Source organism: Lotus japonicus, chromosome 3 (assembly GCF_012489685.1).
Source record: "Lotus japonicus ecotype B-129 chromosome 3, LjGifu_v1.2".
In the NCBI taxonomy this organism is placed as follows: domain Eukaryota; kingdom Viridiplantae; phylum Streptophyta; class Magnoliopsida; order Fabales; family Fabaceae; genus Lotus; species Lotus japonicus.
This window is the reverse complement of record NC_080043.1, coordinates 87,233,354-87,249,716: the sequence shown is the minus strand read 5'-3', so window position 1 is coordinate 87,249,716 and position 16,363 is coordinate 87,233,354. Positions and strand designations below refer to the sequence as shown.

Here is a 16,363-nt window from a genome sequence, read left to right as displayed (position 1 = left end):
ATAACTAATAACGTTCCTTTTACGTTAGTCTTTTCCGATTGGGCCCCCATGCAGCTTTTTTATGGCTTATCATCATTTATCATGATTCAGTTTACTTTACATAAAGCTTTCAATTATACATTTCCTTAATAAGTAATTTCCAGTTCATGATAAAATGTTCTAGATTTAGTTGGAGATATATATTTCAGTAGTGATGGCACTCTATCACCAAACATTCAAATTTGTTGGGATTCAACATTACCGGTAAATCGTATCCTTGCCATTTTCCATTTCAAAAAAAATAAACATTACCGGTAAGAAGAAGAGTATGAATATTCCATGAGCATGGCATACTATATATATATATATGTTAATTGTCAAATTATTCTTTGAATTTATAAGTGAGTTTGATTTTAAACCCTCTTAGGAAAAATGACGTTTAGTAACGGTCAAAAACCGTCATTAATTGTAAAAATGACCACCCCTAAACGTTTTTTTCCTCATAGAGACTAAACTAAAATTAAACTCGCTTATAAAGTCAGGGACTAATTTGACCATTAATCATATATATATATATGTGTGTGTGAGAGAGGGGGGGGAATCAACTTAGGGTCCGTTTTGAAACGAACCAAAAAGCACTTATTCGAACTCTGCTCTCTGACAGTGACCAAAACCAAACTGGCTACAATCGTGGGGATGGGGACCAAGTTATTTTCCGGGAAGAGACTAAAATCAAATTCTCTTACAAACAAGTGATTAATTTAATGATTAAACCTTAATTTAATTACTAAAAAAATGAATTATTAATCGCAAAAGTTTAAAAATAAAATTATATTATTATAAATACAGTATCCAACACAAACTTAGAAGGACTTTTAGGCTAATGAAACAATTTGTTCCTTCTACTTCTTCTGCATTCAAACTCAAACAATGGACTTTAGCTTACTTGCTGGAATACTTTAGTGTTTGCTTGATTTTCAATTGAAAACCATCCCCAATTTATGTTTAGCAAAGACAAGAATTTTCCCTTGAAAAATGTTGCATTATATCTCAAGATTACCTTTGCAAGAATGCAATCTGATACAGATAAACATCTCAATGCCTGTTATCACCGCCTTGCATTATGCTGAAACACTTACATTTTGTGACCTTAACTAAGCATTAGTTTTCTACAAGTACTTTTAGTAAACAAAAGAGCATCAAAATGATACCACTTCCACAAAATTCTACTATCTTGAAATCACTGTTGCACCAGGTATTAACAATAATCTATCATGAATTTGGCCTTTCCTCAGAAAATCTAGGAAGTTGAACAAGCGAGTTTACCCGAGTTACCCCCTCCAAACCTGACCAGTTTTGATCATCAGCGTATGATGTTGCATCTTCAACATCGACAGGTACTGCTCCATTAGTCTCATCTTCTTCCGAGGATCTCACTGTGAAGTTCCTCTGCAAACATGGCTCTGATTTTTGTCCATCATCTGACTCAATTGGGTTGCCTGAATGGTTGCTCTGGATGGTTGCAGAAGAAAAGCCTTGTTCATCATAATCTGATTCTGAGTCCATTTTCCCATCCAGAAATAAGCACACAACAGCACAGTCATCCATCCTTGAAGTTGGATATTTAAGTTTCCACTCCCGAGCAGCGGAATTTACCACTGTTCTAGCTGCTGATGCTCGCGTTGGGGATGAAGATACAATCTCAACCACCTCCTCATTGCTTAAAACATCCCAGACCTGAACAAAGCATTAAGAGAATCAATATCATTCAGTGGAAGATGGAAACTCAAAAGTCGATATCCTCTAAGTTACGTCCACTTCCCTTATACTTGCACATTCAAAGAACTTACTATTTTCTTTTCCATATTAGATATTTCAATGAATAGCATTATTATGTAGCGGAAATGTTTTTCTACGTAGATTGTATATAAACAAAGTTACTTTACAGCTCTTGTGCCTTTCAAATGAACGAATTGGTATATGACCAACATTTTTTGCAACACCTTTCACGTAGAAAATATTTTCTGCGTAGATTGTATATAAGCCAAGTTAATTTACAGCTCTACATGAAAGGTGTTGCAAAAAATGTAGGTCATATAATGTTCATGCTAAAACAAACTTATCCCACGAATGAAAAGAAGATAACTCTATTTGGCAACCCAAAGAGAGGCTCTTTGTTTATCTTCCGTTCAACTCATGAAAAATCAGATATCAGCACTTCACTCTTGTACCCCAAAAGAAAAAAAGATAAGAATAATTCAATAACAGGCCAGAATGAGAAAGCTTGCATTATGAACAGAATTTATATATTTCTTCATATTGAAGAGAGCTTATTGCTTAAGAAATACCGCCGTCTGAGTTGTCAGAATGCCAGCTAATTTAACTGTAATGGTGCAGATTGACAAACAGCCCGAGAAGTTACTGGTTCAGTCAAATTGCTAAACACTCTATTTCCACTCAATGGTTAGTTTCGAAAAGACACTTCTCAGTTTCCTTATGACCATATGGTTCATGCTATGCTAGCCTAGATATTTGCCTACACTGACCACATTTTCTTATTTCAATATCACAGCTCGACCTTGTAAGATGATTTCTTCAAGGCAGCAACAAAGCCATATTAACCAACAGAAACCAACCTTGAAATTGCAGATCATGTATGCTAAAATTTCCTAGTCGGACAGGGATAAAAATCATAACACAATTTCTGAAATGGCAAAGCATAATTAAACAAAGTACTAAAGAAATTGATATGACATTGAAAATTCTTAATCTTACCCCATCTGAGGCAATTACAATGAATTGATCTCTGTCTGTAAGTTGCCGGTGAGAAAATTCTGGTATGGAAATCACACCATACTCCTTCAAGCAGAAATCTCCAAATGCTCTAGCCATTGCTAACCCTGGTGCATCATCAAAAGGCAACCACACCCTCGGCACTTCTGGCTCATCTTGTAAAGCAAATACCCTACCTTTGCATCGCTTAATTCTTTCTGCTTCCCCTATAAGAGTTTCCATCCAAGTTGGTGTCAATATCAACAGAAAAGCATATATTCAACAGAGAATAAATGACGATGGCATAAGACATACTTGGCAAATCAGGCTTCAAATCAACAGTCAACTGAACTGCCACCATGGAGTCATTGCTGTCCTTGGATCCCATGATTGCTCGAGAATCCCCGATACTGGCCATGAACAGATTTGAACCCTGTTGAGATAAGAAATTATAAAAACTCAATGTGTTTGGATGGGGATTTAATTGAGAGAATAAATTTGTTGAGGGGATTTTACATTGCTTAATCCAAAATACAGGATATCAAATCAGAGTATCTTGAAAATTAAGGTAATTTTATAGGGTAATTTCCTAACTCAAAATAAAAGATTTAAAATTCCATCCTTTTTAGAAGGAATTTTTGAAAATCCCTTCCCTCAAACTCTCCTCCTTTACCCCTCACCCTCAACCTATCAAATATTCTCCACCAAATTTCTTAATTCCTGACAAAAGACTCAAAAAATGACAATAATCAAAATAAACCAAGTTATTATTTTCTTGAAATTTTGAATTGTACATCCAAACACAGTAAAGTTATGGAAAACAAGAGTTCAGATCTGCTACCTGCTTTATTATAGTCACGGCTGTGCTCCCACTACAGAAGCAGTCTAGATTTGGATGAGACCTGAGTTCTTTGTCCATAGCCTTGTATGCCTTCATTAAAGCTTCTCTCCATGTCGAGTTCAGTTTATCCTCGGCAGAACAATCATTCTCAGACTCTCCACTGTCAGGTTTTATGTTCCCTTTGAAGCAACCTTTACCCGACCCATTTCTCTTTGATTCACCAGAATGCAAAAATGAAAGCAGTTTCAATGGCAAGGTATCCCTCACTTTGCGTGCAACAAGATGACCATGTGGACCATGGCCATCAAAGACACCACAAAAGGTCATATCTTCAGACATGAAATCCTGCAAAGCACAGATTCAAATTAGTATGTTAGTCACTCCTTCAATCACTCATGAGCAATGCTCATGCATCACCCGTAATAAGATGAACATACTTACTTCCCACACAATCATGGCGTCCTGATTAATACCCTTGCGGCCTTGCTGCGTGAATATGCAGGACCCGCGGCTCTTTCCATTAGCGAAAATTCTGCTGGGTAAGGAGGGTAAATGGTGTAGAGAAATAACATGATCAGAAAATGTTCTCCTTGTTGCTCTCTTTTGCCCACAGAATCCAACTTCCAAGCAAGATGGAGAGACCCTCTCTCCATTGCTCCTGCTGCTACAAGTGCTTTTACTTCTTGTTGAGACACAACAACCCATCTGCTACAAAGTTGCTTCTCTTTTCCACTGTAGATCTCACATCAACTGCTGAGATTGCAAGTCTGGTCAATTGAGCTAACAATCCTAAACTCCAAATATTCTCTCAAGCCAAAATATAAGCCACTTTACAACTACTCACTGTAGAAAAATGGGGCCTTTCCTCCACTGTCAAATGAAGCTATTTGAAAGGATAATGAAACCAGCTGAACACAAGAAAACAGGTGACTATATTAGTCAACATATGGTCTTCAAAAATCAAGTCATTGCAACAAGTAAAAATAATAGTATAAAAAGAGAAAAACTCAGCAAAACAGGTAAATAGACTATACTAAAAATTTGTCTGTAATTGACAGGGTCAAATGGAGGCTTTGCAATAGTTTAATCCAGAAACTGCTCATTAAAAACTGAACCAAACAAGGGCACAAAAACAGGACACAAGAAACCTTGTCCTATTACCATGTTTCAAACGGGTTTAGACCCAAAGTTTCTGTCTTTCCTTTTTACTAAACATAGATATTAGATATCATCAGGCAGATAAAATAAATAACTAGGCCAAGAATCTCTATATGCACGCTCAACACAATAATATATTTTACTCAAGTTTACTGCAGAAGAGTTTCTCTCTCTTAAATTCAAAACAACCCCAAACTAAACAAAAATAAAAAGCCATAGAAGAGGAGAAAAGAGGAGGAAACTTTGCAAAAAAATTGAAAAATAAACTTTTTGGACTAATAAAGCATCAGAAAGAAAGAATATTCAACATAAAGAAGTACTAAAAATAAAATAAAAATTGATGTACTTGAACTCACGAATCTGAAAGAGATCCAACTTTGAATTGGAATGAATACATGATATGAACAAAACCATTCAGTTACAGAACAAGATTGTCCATAGCCTGTCCTCAATTGATATATGGTAATAATGCAAAAAAGCCTGGTTCCCACTACACAGAAATACGAGAAGAGATGATAAAGTAAGAAAACCCAAAAGCAGAAAAAGACGAAAGTGACTACGATCTCTTCAACAAAGAATCAAAAGAGACCCAAAAAAGGGACTAGAAGTTGAAGATCAAGTAAATGTTACGTAATTATCATTAAATTAAAGAGCAATAGTGAATTTCTAACAAATAATTAAGCAAATTGTCCCCATGAAAATGAGGGTCAAACCAACCAAAAAAATAGCAAAAAACAAGTAGAAACGTTCACAACACGATGAGTAGTAGAAGAAAGTAACAGAACTGATAACTACAAAACAGAACCCAAAACCGAAAAGGTGAATACCCAGATGAAAAAAAATGCAGAAACAAGAGAAATTAGGCATTGAATGATGCAGATCCTTCATGATCAATTATCCAAAGCAAGCAACAAAGCAAACTCAAAACGCATACCCACATGGTAAAAATGGAGGGGATTGAACCAGTGCAAGTAAACATGGAAAATCAAGGGGGAAAGATGAAATTTTGTGACAGTTGTGAAGTGGGAAAATGGTGGAGGTTAGAGATTGATTACCTTTCTGAGAATGCAGGGGAATAAGGTTGAGGATCAGAGAAGAGCAGAGAGAGATGAAAAGGAGTGAAAGAGAGAGGGGGTTTGAGTATTAATAAGGGAAAGTAGTAGTAGTAGTGTGGGTGTGTATGGATGGGGATGGTAGTGCTGCATTCATTGCAAAAGCAGAGAGAGAGAGAGAGAAGACAGAGCAGAAAGAAAAGAGAAAAGCAGGGAAGATATGTCAAAAAAGAACATAGTAAGATTGTTAATTTGTAAAAGTAGATTTGGATTGGTCCATTTTAATAGGGTGAGTCAGAAAAAAAAATTAATTATAGTAAAGTTATTAATTATTATTATTCAATTAAATTTTATAAAAGTTAGTTTTAATCTCTACTTAATTGCACTTTTTTGTCAATTTAGTATCGCGATTGTGTGAAATTGTGTGAAGCACTCGCCATGTTTTAAAATGATCGATTTAGTTCTTTATAGTAAATAAAGATCATTGTATACCAAGGGTCTATTTGGTGGATATGATAAGTAGACAGGATATGATAGTGTAGTCATATCGTGCTCTAATATGTTGTTTGTTGTGCCAACTGGATAAGATAACGCAATCATGTCCCTTATCCTATCATCTTCATCCTATGAAAATATTATCCTTAGGAGAGAGATGAGATAAAGTTATCCTGATAGGATATGATATATGTTATCGATTATTTTTTAGTACCATAACCCTAAATTCAATTATTTCGATATTTATATCTTATATAATTTATAATAATATTAATTAATAAATATAGAACTATTAATTTTAGTAATATACTAATTTTATTATTTATCAATTTCTAGTTGTTGTTGTTAGGTTAAAATTATTTAGTAACTCATTAATTTAATTAAAAGATAAACTATTTTATTAAGGGTGAAAATATTTAATTTTCTCATATAAAATAATTAAATTATCATTATCACTTGTTACTACTTATTTAACCTTTTTTATTTACATTATAATAAAAATAAATAAATTATTATTCACTAATAAGGAAATGGACTACTCACTTCACTGATAAATTAATTTATTAGTAGTAAATATAAACTAATTTTATATTATCATTTGAAATTATTTAAAAATATTTCTCTACTTGTATAGTAATTTATAATGTAAATTGTAAATTACTATAAAATTTTGAAAAATAAAAATTTTAATTTTTAATTTTTAATTTTTTATCACTTGCCACTACTAAGAACTAAGTTAAATCCAATTGGTTAAATATAAAATTTTAATTTAATTAAAATAGAATCCCTTCATGGAAAAATTTAAAATAGGCTAGTCAATATAAATTAATTAACTATTTTCCGATGCACCAAAAGAAAATATAAATTAATTAACTTTTAGTCAATTTTAAAATATAGGCTCTTTTATAAAAATATAAAAACAAATTAATAGAATAATCACTTTGTTTTAAAAAGTTAATTTAAGAAAACTAATTTTTGAAAAGTATTATGTATTTTGTATTCAAAGGAAAATTTGATATATTTTACATTGTTCTATCATATCCTAACATTATCATGTCCACCTCAAACACAAGATATGGTAAGAGTCTCTTCTGCTCTTATCATATCCTGTCATTATCCAACTCTCTATCCTACCATGCTTTTATCATATCTTGACCACTAAACAGATCCTTATATTTTACTCGATTGGATGACCACCAAACGGGCAATTATTGTTGCTTAATTACAAAAATAAAGCTTGCTAAATGTTATAATGCTAATACAAAATAATATAAATATTGTTTTATTTAAGTCAACATACTCGTCAACCCCCGAGTAAATCAATGGTCTACCATGCGCATCACAAGCAATATCCTCTACATGTCCAGGATCTCTTAATCTCTCTATTCAACTCACCAAAATCTCAACTTTCACTATCAATAATACAATCATTAATGTCATCTAGTGAAGGAGTTGAATCGTGTATGTTTGATGAGGATCTGATTTGTCGAGGTTGCTCTGAACGTCCTCTCGATGGATCCATGAATGTTGGTGGTGGAATGACCCACAGAGGATCTGGTGTCAAAATCGGTGGGGATGAGAAGATGAGTGTTGATTGTGCGCAATCATAACACTATCAACGAGATTCCTACGTGAAGACTTCATCTTTAAAGAAGAAAACTGATAAAGTGCACGAACCTCCCAATCGGGCAAGCTCACAACCATTTGATGGATCGCATGATGACATATGTTTAATTTATAATTGTGCTTATCGACAATAATTAGTATGTAGATTTAGCAGTGTTAAGGAAACCGAATTGTAGCGGTCGGTCCGACCGGGAACTGAACTATTGACCAGTTCGGTCAGGTCATTGAACCAGACAATTATTGAACTGGAAAGTTGGACTAGTGAACCGATCAAGAATCAAGAAAATCAGTCAAAATCAGTCAGTCAATGGTTTTAGGAGAAAATATTTTTAAAATAAATTTTGTCATCATTATAATTTGAACCTTAGACCTTGCAGTTCCAAAAAGCATTGTATGTCACCAGGCCACAAGCTCTTTTGTATTTAATTATGTGTAGTTTTATATTTATTATAAGTATCCAGTGATTGGAGAAACATATCATTTAAGACACATATTTTTAATAATATATTCATATTACTTAATATATATGTGTAGATTTATATATCTAGCATTAATATATATATATATATTATAATTATTATATAGAAGAAAAATAAATTTATAAGTATAAAGTCTTTACGGTTCAACTCTTTTATATTACGGTTGAACCATCAAATTTTGAACCAGTACCTATGCCGGTTCGATAATTATTCCGGTTTTAAAACATTGAAATTTAGTGATCCACAACTTATATACACCCTAATAAATTAGATGTATAGCTTAAATAGCTCAATCAGTATTTTTGCAAATTTCATACAATTCTAAATTTATAACTTGATATATAATTTTCATAGATCTTATACAAACATAATTCTAAAAAATAAGTATCAATTACTAACGTCAATATAAACAATCTCAAGTGCAAGGAACCCCACACTGCAACACGATGAGAATCGCATGTTAATAATCACTAATAATATTATTTTTACACCCAATATTCACTCACATTTGGAGTGAGAAAGAGAGAAAGTGAGAAAAATGTGGGATATGATGAGAAAAAGATAAAAGAGATTAGAATGATATAGCTAGTTTTCCTCTTGTAAAAAAAAAGGAAAATTAAAAATGTGAAACTCATATAAAAGAGAAAATGAATGTAATTGTATCAAAATTGCATACAAATAGTTGCTCATAGTATGTCGTGTTTCAATGGCTTTTGTACCTTAGTAGTATAGTTTTTTTTGAAAATTACAGTTTTGGGGTACTTTTTCTTTTATTTACCAATCTAGTATAAATCGCCACTGACAGTGGCGATTCTATTTATTTTTTTTAATTTTTTTAAAGAATCGCCAATAGCATTGGCGTTTTCATTTTTTTTTCGTTTTTTTATATAAATCGCCAACCATGTTGGCGTTTTCTTATTTTTTTTTCCTGACAATCACCAACTATGTTGGTTTTTTTACCTTTTTTTTTAAATCACCCACACATTTTTTTAATTTTTTTAAATTAGTAATTAAAATGGTATTTAATCAATTGATACTCACAAACAATTTTGTGTCATTACTCATTTTTGCAACACTTTAATCATAAATATTTGAACTGATAGTTAAAGATAAACATATGCATTACATAATTTAGTTGGGGATGAAGAGTATTGACCATCTTACTCAGATCCCAATTGCATGCCAAATCCTCAATTTAGGCGAGAACTTGCCGGTAGACCAAATAATTTATTATCAAAGTGCTGCAAAAGTGAGTAATGACATAAAATTGTGTGTGAGCATCAATTGATTAAATACCATTTTAATTACTAATTTTAAAAAAAATTAAAAAAGCGTGTGGGCGATTTAAAAAAAAATAAAAAGGTAAAAAACGCCAACATAGTTGGCGATTGTTAGAAATAACAAAAATAAAAAATAAGAAACGCCAACATGGTTGGCGATTTATATAAAAAACGAAAAAAAAAATGAAAACGCCAATGCTATTGGCGATTCTTTAAAAAAAATAAATAGAATCGCCACTGACAGTGGCGATTTATACTAGATTGATAAATAAATAAAAAAGTACCCCAAAACTGTAATTTCCAAAAAAAACTATACTACTAGAGTACAAAAGCCTGTTTCAATTGCTACCTAAAAAATTGATAGTTCACTCACTTTATCAATTTAATTGAAGGATTTAACTGTGATTGGGTGGGTAAAAGAATCAGGAAAAAAGCAGAGGTTTTCCTATTCATGTATTGGACTTTCTCCATGAAAAGAAGGGGGTGCGGCTGCGTGTTTGGTTGAAAGTTGAAACCATGCATTGAGCCAACCCCAAAGAAGTCCATAAGGCCATGTTTTTTAAAATCTTTTTTTTTATAAAATGAAATAAGATATATATATATATATATATATATATATATATATATATATATATATATATATCAAACCAACAAAAGCTAGCATAAACCAAGACACTACAGCAAAAACCTCTAAAAATCCACAGGCAACACCAAGCCAAACAGCTAGGATAGTAAAGTTTCCAACATTGTTACATCCACATATAAACTTTCAAGAATAAGAGATCTCAAAATTGTAATCGGCAAAATGTAAAAACCAATTGTTGGATAAATAAACAAGGCAAGAGCTCACAACCAAAGGGAAACTTGTAATAATAACAAGATGTAAGCAGCTCGATGCTTCCAACTCCTTTCCATTCGTCAATGTTGTTGGTCTTTATCATGAAACTCCACCATAAAAGAATCAATCTTGAATCCTTTAAATTTTTTGACTAATTGATCTATTTGTCTCACAAATTCCTCCCTGCATTAATCCAAAGTTTGTATTTTAAATTTTCATAATCCACCTCAAAATTAAGATATCCTGTTTTACTCATATAGCTTTGACCAAAAATAAAGAAAATCATATGAATATGCATTCATTTACATTACATTTTTTTTCAGTTTCATTTTCTCCTCAGATGTCTCTTTTTTTCTTATCTCGTATTACATACATCACTTATCTTTCTTATATGCATCTTTCTCTTAGTGTGAGTGTAAAAGAAGTGTGAATACACGCAACATTTTCCGTAAGGGAGCAAGTCCACTAGTCCAAACGCAGCCAACCTATAAATAAATAATTTTAACTTTTGAGCAATTTTTTAAAAGCAACTTCAATTGTACTATAAAACTATGCTCCTTTAACAAATTAAACTAAACTGTTCATTTTTTCCGATTATATTCCCGTATGCAATTTACATTAGTTGATGATCATGCATGGAATGGAAACAGCCTCGTCCTTATTTCCATGAATAAAGCAGACACATCACAGATATCCATCTTCTTTTTATGGTGGCTTTTAACCTTTCATCTAATTTATTATTAATATCCAGCTGCACTAATAATAGAAATTGTTCAGTTTTCCCCCTTTTATTAAACTTTTTTCGCTAATGTGGTTGTATAGCTATATAGTCCATAGTCCTTTTCAGTTTTTCACTTTTTCTACAACATTTTATCATAACTTTTATTTGTGCTCTCTATCTTTTATAACAATGTCTAAAATAATGTAGGCCCTTTTGTTCACTTGGCAATCTTGTACTGCGCAGTTCTATTTTGGATCATGGTAACTCAAATTATTTTCTTCCCATTATTATTTGGGCATTTTTCCATGAAGCAAAGCAGAAAAAATCTCCTACTCTCATCTTTAAGGTTGATTTTGAGAAAGCGTACGACTCGGTTAAATGGGACTTTCTATTCTACATGTTCCGAAGAATGGGCTTTCTGTCTAAGTGGATTCAGTTGATTAAGGGCTGCCTTGAGTCTTCCTGGATTTCTATTCTTATCAATGGGAGTCCTTCGGAGGAGTTCAGAATGAGGAAGGGCCTAAGACAAGGGGATCCCTTGGCGCCTTTCCTCTTCCTGATTGTTGCAGAAGGTTTAAATGGGCTCATGAAGCAGGCTCAATCAAAATAAATTCTCTCCTTGCTTGGTTGGCCGATGTAACCCTGTTAGTGTGTCGTTATTACAATTTGCAGACGATACTCTCTTTCTTGGAGAAGCTTCTCTTTCGAATGTTTTTCTTATCAAAAGTGTATTATGCTGTTTTGAATTAATCTCTGGCCTAAAAGTTAATTTTTCGAAGAGTAAGCTTCTTGGAGTTGCTGTAAATGAGAGGGTTTGTAGAAGATTTGCAGCACTGTTGAATTGCAAAATTATGACAGCTCCGTTCATTTATCTTGGCCTCCCTATTGGCGATAACTCGAGACGTGTGAAATTCTGGGATCCTGTGATTGCCAAGGTTAAACAGAGACTTTCTAGCTGGAGAAGGCGCACCCTGTCATTTGGTGGTAAGTTATGCCTGATTAAGAGCATTCTTTCTGCCCTTCCCCTTTACTATATTTATGTTTTCCGTATGCCTTCCGGAGTTGTAAAAAGATGTATTAGCCTTATGAGGTCTTTTTTGTGGGGAGGTGTGGAGGGAGAAAATAAAATTACATGGGTCAACTGGGACAAGGTTTGTAGACCTATTGAAGAGGGGGGTCTTGGGGTGAGGGACTTGGGAAAATTTAATAAAGCCTTATTAGGTAAGTGGAGATGGAGAATGTCTTTAGAGGGAGAGAATTTCTGGTGTAGGCTGTTACATGCGAAGTATGAGGATGATGTTCCTAATCACTCCTCGATCTGGTGGAAAGATCTTCACTCCTTGTGTTTTGGAAGAGGGGAAGGTAAGTGGTATGGTGAAGGAATTCGCTGGAAGCTTGGGGATGGAGGTAAGGTAAAATTCTGGTCTGATATTTGGATTGGATGAGCCCCTGTGTCGCGTTTTTAGTCCTTTATTTCAAGTGTCAGCTCAACAGAATCTTAAAATTCTAGAGATGGGCGAGTTGAGTGATTCTAGCTGGGTGTGGTGTTTTTCTTGGCAGTCCCCTTTGGATTCAACACTAGGACGACTTTTAGTAGATATGCAGCAAATGATAAACTGTTTTGTGCCCTCCAGGGGTAGGTTCGATTCGTGGAAATGGATTCCTGACCAACATGGAAATTTTTCAGGCAAGTCTGCCTATGATTTTCTACATGGATGTGTCAATGCTCAATGGGATAACATTTTTAAGCTGTTGTGGTCTGTCAAGGTCCCATCAAATGCGATTGCATTGAGCTGGAAAGTGCTTATTAATAGGGTCCAAACCAAGGTGAACCTGAATCGAAGAGGAGTTGTAGTTTCAAATGTTTGTCCCTTGTGTTCTTTGGACGAGGAAAGTACAGATCACTTGTTCTTCTCTTGTCCGGTTGCTTGGAGAATTTGGTCAAAAATCTCCGAGTGGTTTGGTGTTCTCTCAGTATTTCCTAATGACAGCCATGGCCATTTTCTTCAACACCTAGGTTCATGTGGCTCTCTCAACTTCAGAAAAAGGGGATGGTTTGTTTGGATAGCAGCTGTAGTTTGTATTTGGCAAGGGAGAAATTCTGTTGTTTTTAAAAATAGCAACTTTGAAGCCTCTGCACTGTTTGATTTGGTCCAATTCAAATCTTGGAGCTGGCTTAAGCTAAGTTCCCGGGATTCCAATATTCACTTTTTGAGTGGATCTCAAATCCTACACATTGTTTGAAAGATCAGTGAGGGTGGCTTATTCTGATTGCTTTCTGTTTTTAGCTGGTCTTTTATGCTGTTTCTGGTTTAATTTCGGTTCTGAGGGGTTGTTAGAAGTAGTTGTTTTCGCTGAAAGACTTACAGGGAGCCAGGCATGTGTTTTCTCTTCCCCTAAGTGGTAGTGGATTCACCTTTACTAACTTGCAGATTCAAGTTTTGGCTACTTCTTTCTCTTTATTATCCAGCTACTTGAATCTCATTTTGTTTCCTATCTTTGGATCCTCGTTGGAATTTGGCTATTGCAACCAAGAGTTAATAATCAAGGGTTGATGTATGGTGTTTGAGTACTTTTGATCTGGCTTGGTTGAGGACATTTGATGCATCGGGTCTACTCATTGGAGGGGTACATTCTGGTTCAGGGCCATTGCTAAGTGATATTTGTTTTTGGTCCCTTTGGAGGTGCTGCTTTGGCTAATTAATCTATGTAATTAGTCACGTCTCTTTTGGGTGATCAATTGAGTTGTAATTCTTTTTTTTTTCTTTTTTTTTTCTCCTTTTCCTCTCCCTTGTATTGGGTTGAAGTACTTCTTGTACTCCCTTTCAATATATTTCTTTGCCTATAAAAAAAAAACTGATTTAGCTCAAAACATATGATCGATGAGCCCAATAAATATTGAATGCCTTAAATATTATATGTAGACTTCAAATTTCAAAAAACCACGAATTCTTTTCTTTGTAATTAAATATATCAAAGGAGCAGATCCAGAAATTTAAAAAAAGTAATACAAATACATGTTAAGAAAAGAGTTGGATGTGTAGGCTCCACTATAATCCATTTTTTGTTAAGAAAATAATAACTTTACTTACTCTACAAAATCCAATATATTACCACAATCTTTAAGTGAAAATTGAAAAATAACATAAAGTATCACCATCCACCAACAAGAGCCCAACCAATTTTCTGCCAGTACATAAAAATATGGCTTAAATAAGTTTTTGGTCCCTATCCTTTACAAAATGCTTGGTTTTCGTCCCTCGCCGGAGTAAAGGTGGGTTTTAGTCTCTAACCTTTGTCAAAAGGTTTGGTTTTGATCCCTCCGGAGCTTTGAGTCAACGCCGGAGCTCCGGTTACCCATGTGGCATGACCACATGGATTAATGAAGCCAGGTGTTATATATATATTTAAAAAAAATGAAAATTAATAAAATAAATAATGATGAAACTATTCCTAATCTGTGAAAAAAAAAATTATTCGTAAGCATCACCTGTTCACTTTCATATAAACTATTCCTAATCTCCAATGGTCATGGGGAGTTGGGTTTGGGGCCCCCCTATGGGGCTCCGCGCCCCACCTCATTTTTTTAACCCAAAAATGCCCTACGGAAATAAAACTTCCGTATTCACTAAAATAGAATACGGAAGTTAAACTTCCGTATTCTATCTCTGACAGACATCACCTTTTCCACCATTACTCCTCCCTCCACCAACCCCTCCACCATTACTCCTCTGTCACCAACCTCTCACCAGCCCCCTTAACCCCCTCAATGCCTCCAGACCACCCTCTCTCTCACCCTCTCCTACCTCACTTTCATTCTTCCTACCACCACCACCACCCTCTCTCTCACCCTCTCCTACCTCACCATTGGATGCATTTGAGGTAAGTGTTGTTTGTTCTTTGTTGTTATGTTGAAGTAGTGGAAGTGGTTAGATTAAGTAGTTTAAGTAGTTAGATTAAGTAGTTTGAGTAGTTAGAAGGATGAGTTTTTGAATTCTGAGCGTGATAAAATACGGAATACACATTTCCGTATTTAATACGGACATGTATAGTCCGTATTAAATACGGATTTTCCAATTCCGTATTCAATACGGATTTTTCAATTCCGTATTTACTACGGATGTTGCACTTCCGTATTCACTACGGATTCTAAAGTTCCATATTTAATGTACAGGGATGACAGATTCATTTTTCTTTCGTGAGTCACAATTGATTGAAGCTGGATTTCACAATGGTCAACCTGAAGAGGCCACTACAGAGGTGCCACCACCAGCATTTGTGCCCCTGTGTATAAGTATAGATGTCTCGCATTTATTTGCAACTGATCAGGTATTCTTTGAACAGATTTTTGCACTGTTTTGAGAGTGTAATATATCAATTCTTATTATGTCTTGATCACCCTTGTAATCAATTCTTATTATTATAACAGATTTTCCCTACCCGTGATGATCTTATCAATTGGGTTCATGGAATTGCGATTGAAAATGGATATGTTACGTTGATCACAAAGTCAGATTATGGTGGGAATGGAAGCAGAAAAGCTTATGTCATGTTGGGGTGCGAGAAACATGGTAAATATGTTCCCTACAGAGACCCTGACCTTATTGAAGGGACGAGATCACAAAAGACAGGTTGTCCTTTTAGACTAAAAGGACGACCTAGGAAAAATGGCATAGATAGAGATTGGCGGCTAAAGGTGATGGAAGGTATACACAACCATGAACCAGCTAGGTCACTACTTGGGCACAATTTTGTTGGTCGTCTAAAACCCGGAGAGAAGGAGCAAGTGGGAAAAATGACAAGGAGTTGGGTTCCACCGAGAAAGATGTTGTTGACTTTGAAGGAAAACAATCCTTCAAACTTGACTACCATATCTCAGATTTATGGTGTTTGCAAGAGGTTAAGAAAATCCCTCTGCGGGGGATTGACAGAAATGCAACACTTGTTGAAGAAGTTGGACGGTGACAAGTATGTCCACTTTGAAAGACATGAGCCTGGATCAGAAGTCATTAGAGATGTATTTTGGGCTCATCCAAATGCTATCAAACTGTTCAACACATTCCCGTATGTAGTGATTATGGATTGCACATACAAGACAAACAAATATGCAATTCCCTTGCTT

The 16,363-nt window shown here is 34.5% G+C and overlaps 1 protein-coding gene across 6 annotated transcripts; it reads right to left on the bottom strand.

Moving 5' to 3' along the window:
• Positions 1 to 1,000: 1,000 nt before the first annotated feature.
• Positions 1,001 to 6,025, bottom strand: LOC130746938 (probable protein phosphatase 2C 52). 6 transcript variants are annotated; one of them, XM_057599732.1, is made up of 7 exons: positions 5,806 to 6,025; positions 4,437 to 4,500; positions 4,034 to 4,345; positions 3,593 to 3,937; positions 3,067 to 3,184; positions 2,755 to 2,978; positions 1,001 to 1,716 (listed from the first exon to the last, which is right to left on the bottom strand). In XM_057599732.1, exons 3-7 carry the CDS (start codon positions 4,295 to 4,297, stop codon positions 1,252 to 1,254), a joined length of 1,416 nt encoding a protein of 471 aa, XP_057455715.1. In that variant the 5' UTR covers positions 4,298 to 4,345; positions 4,437 to 4,500; positions 5,806 to 6,025; the 3' UTR covers positions 1,001 to 1,251. The 6 variants fall into 6 exon arrangements, with proteins under 6 accessions (XP_057455715.1, XP_057455716.1, XP_057455719.1 ...); XM_057599733.1 differs by having other exon boundaries at positions 4,034 to 4,342; XM_057599736.1 differs by lacking the exon at positions 5,806 to 6,025 and adding an exon at positions 5,097 to 5,288.
• Between the last annotated feature and the right edge of the window lie 10,338 nt (positions 6,026 to 16,363).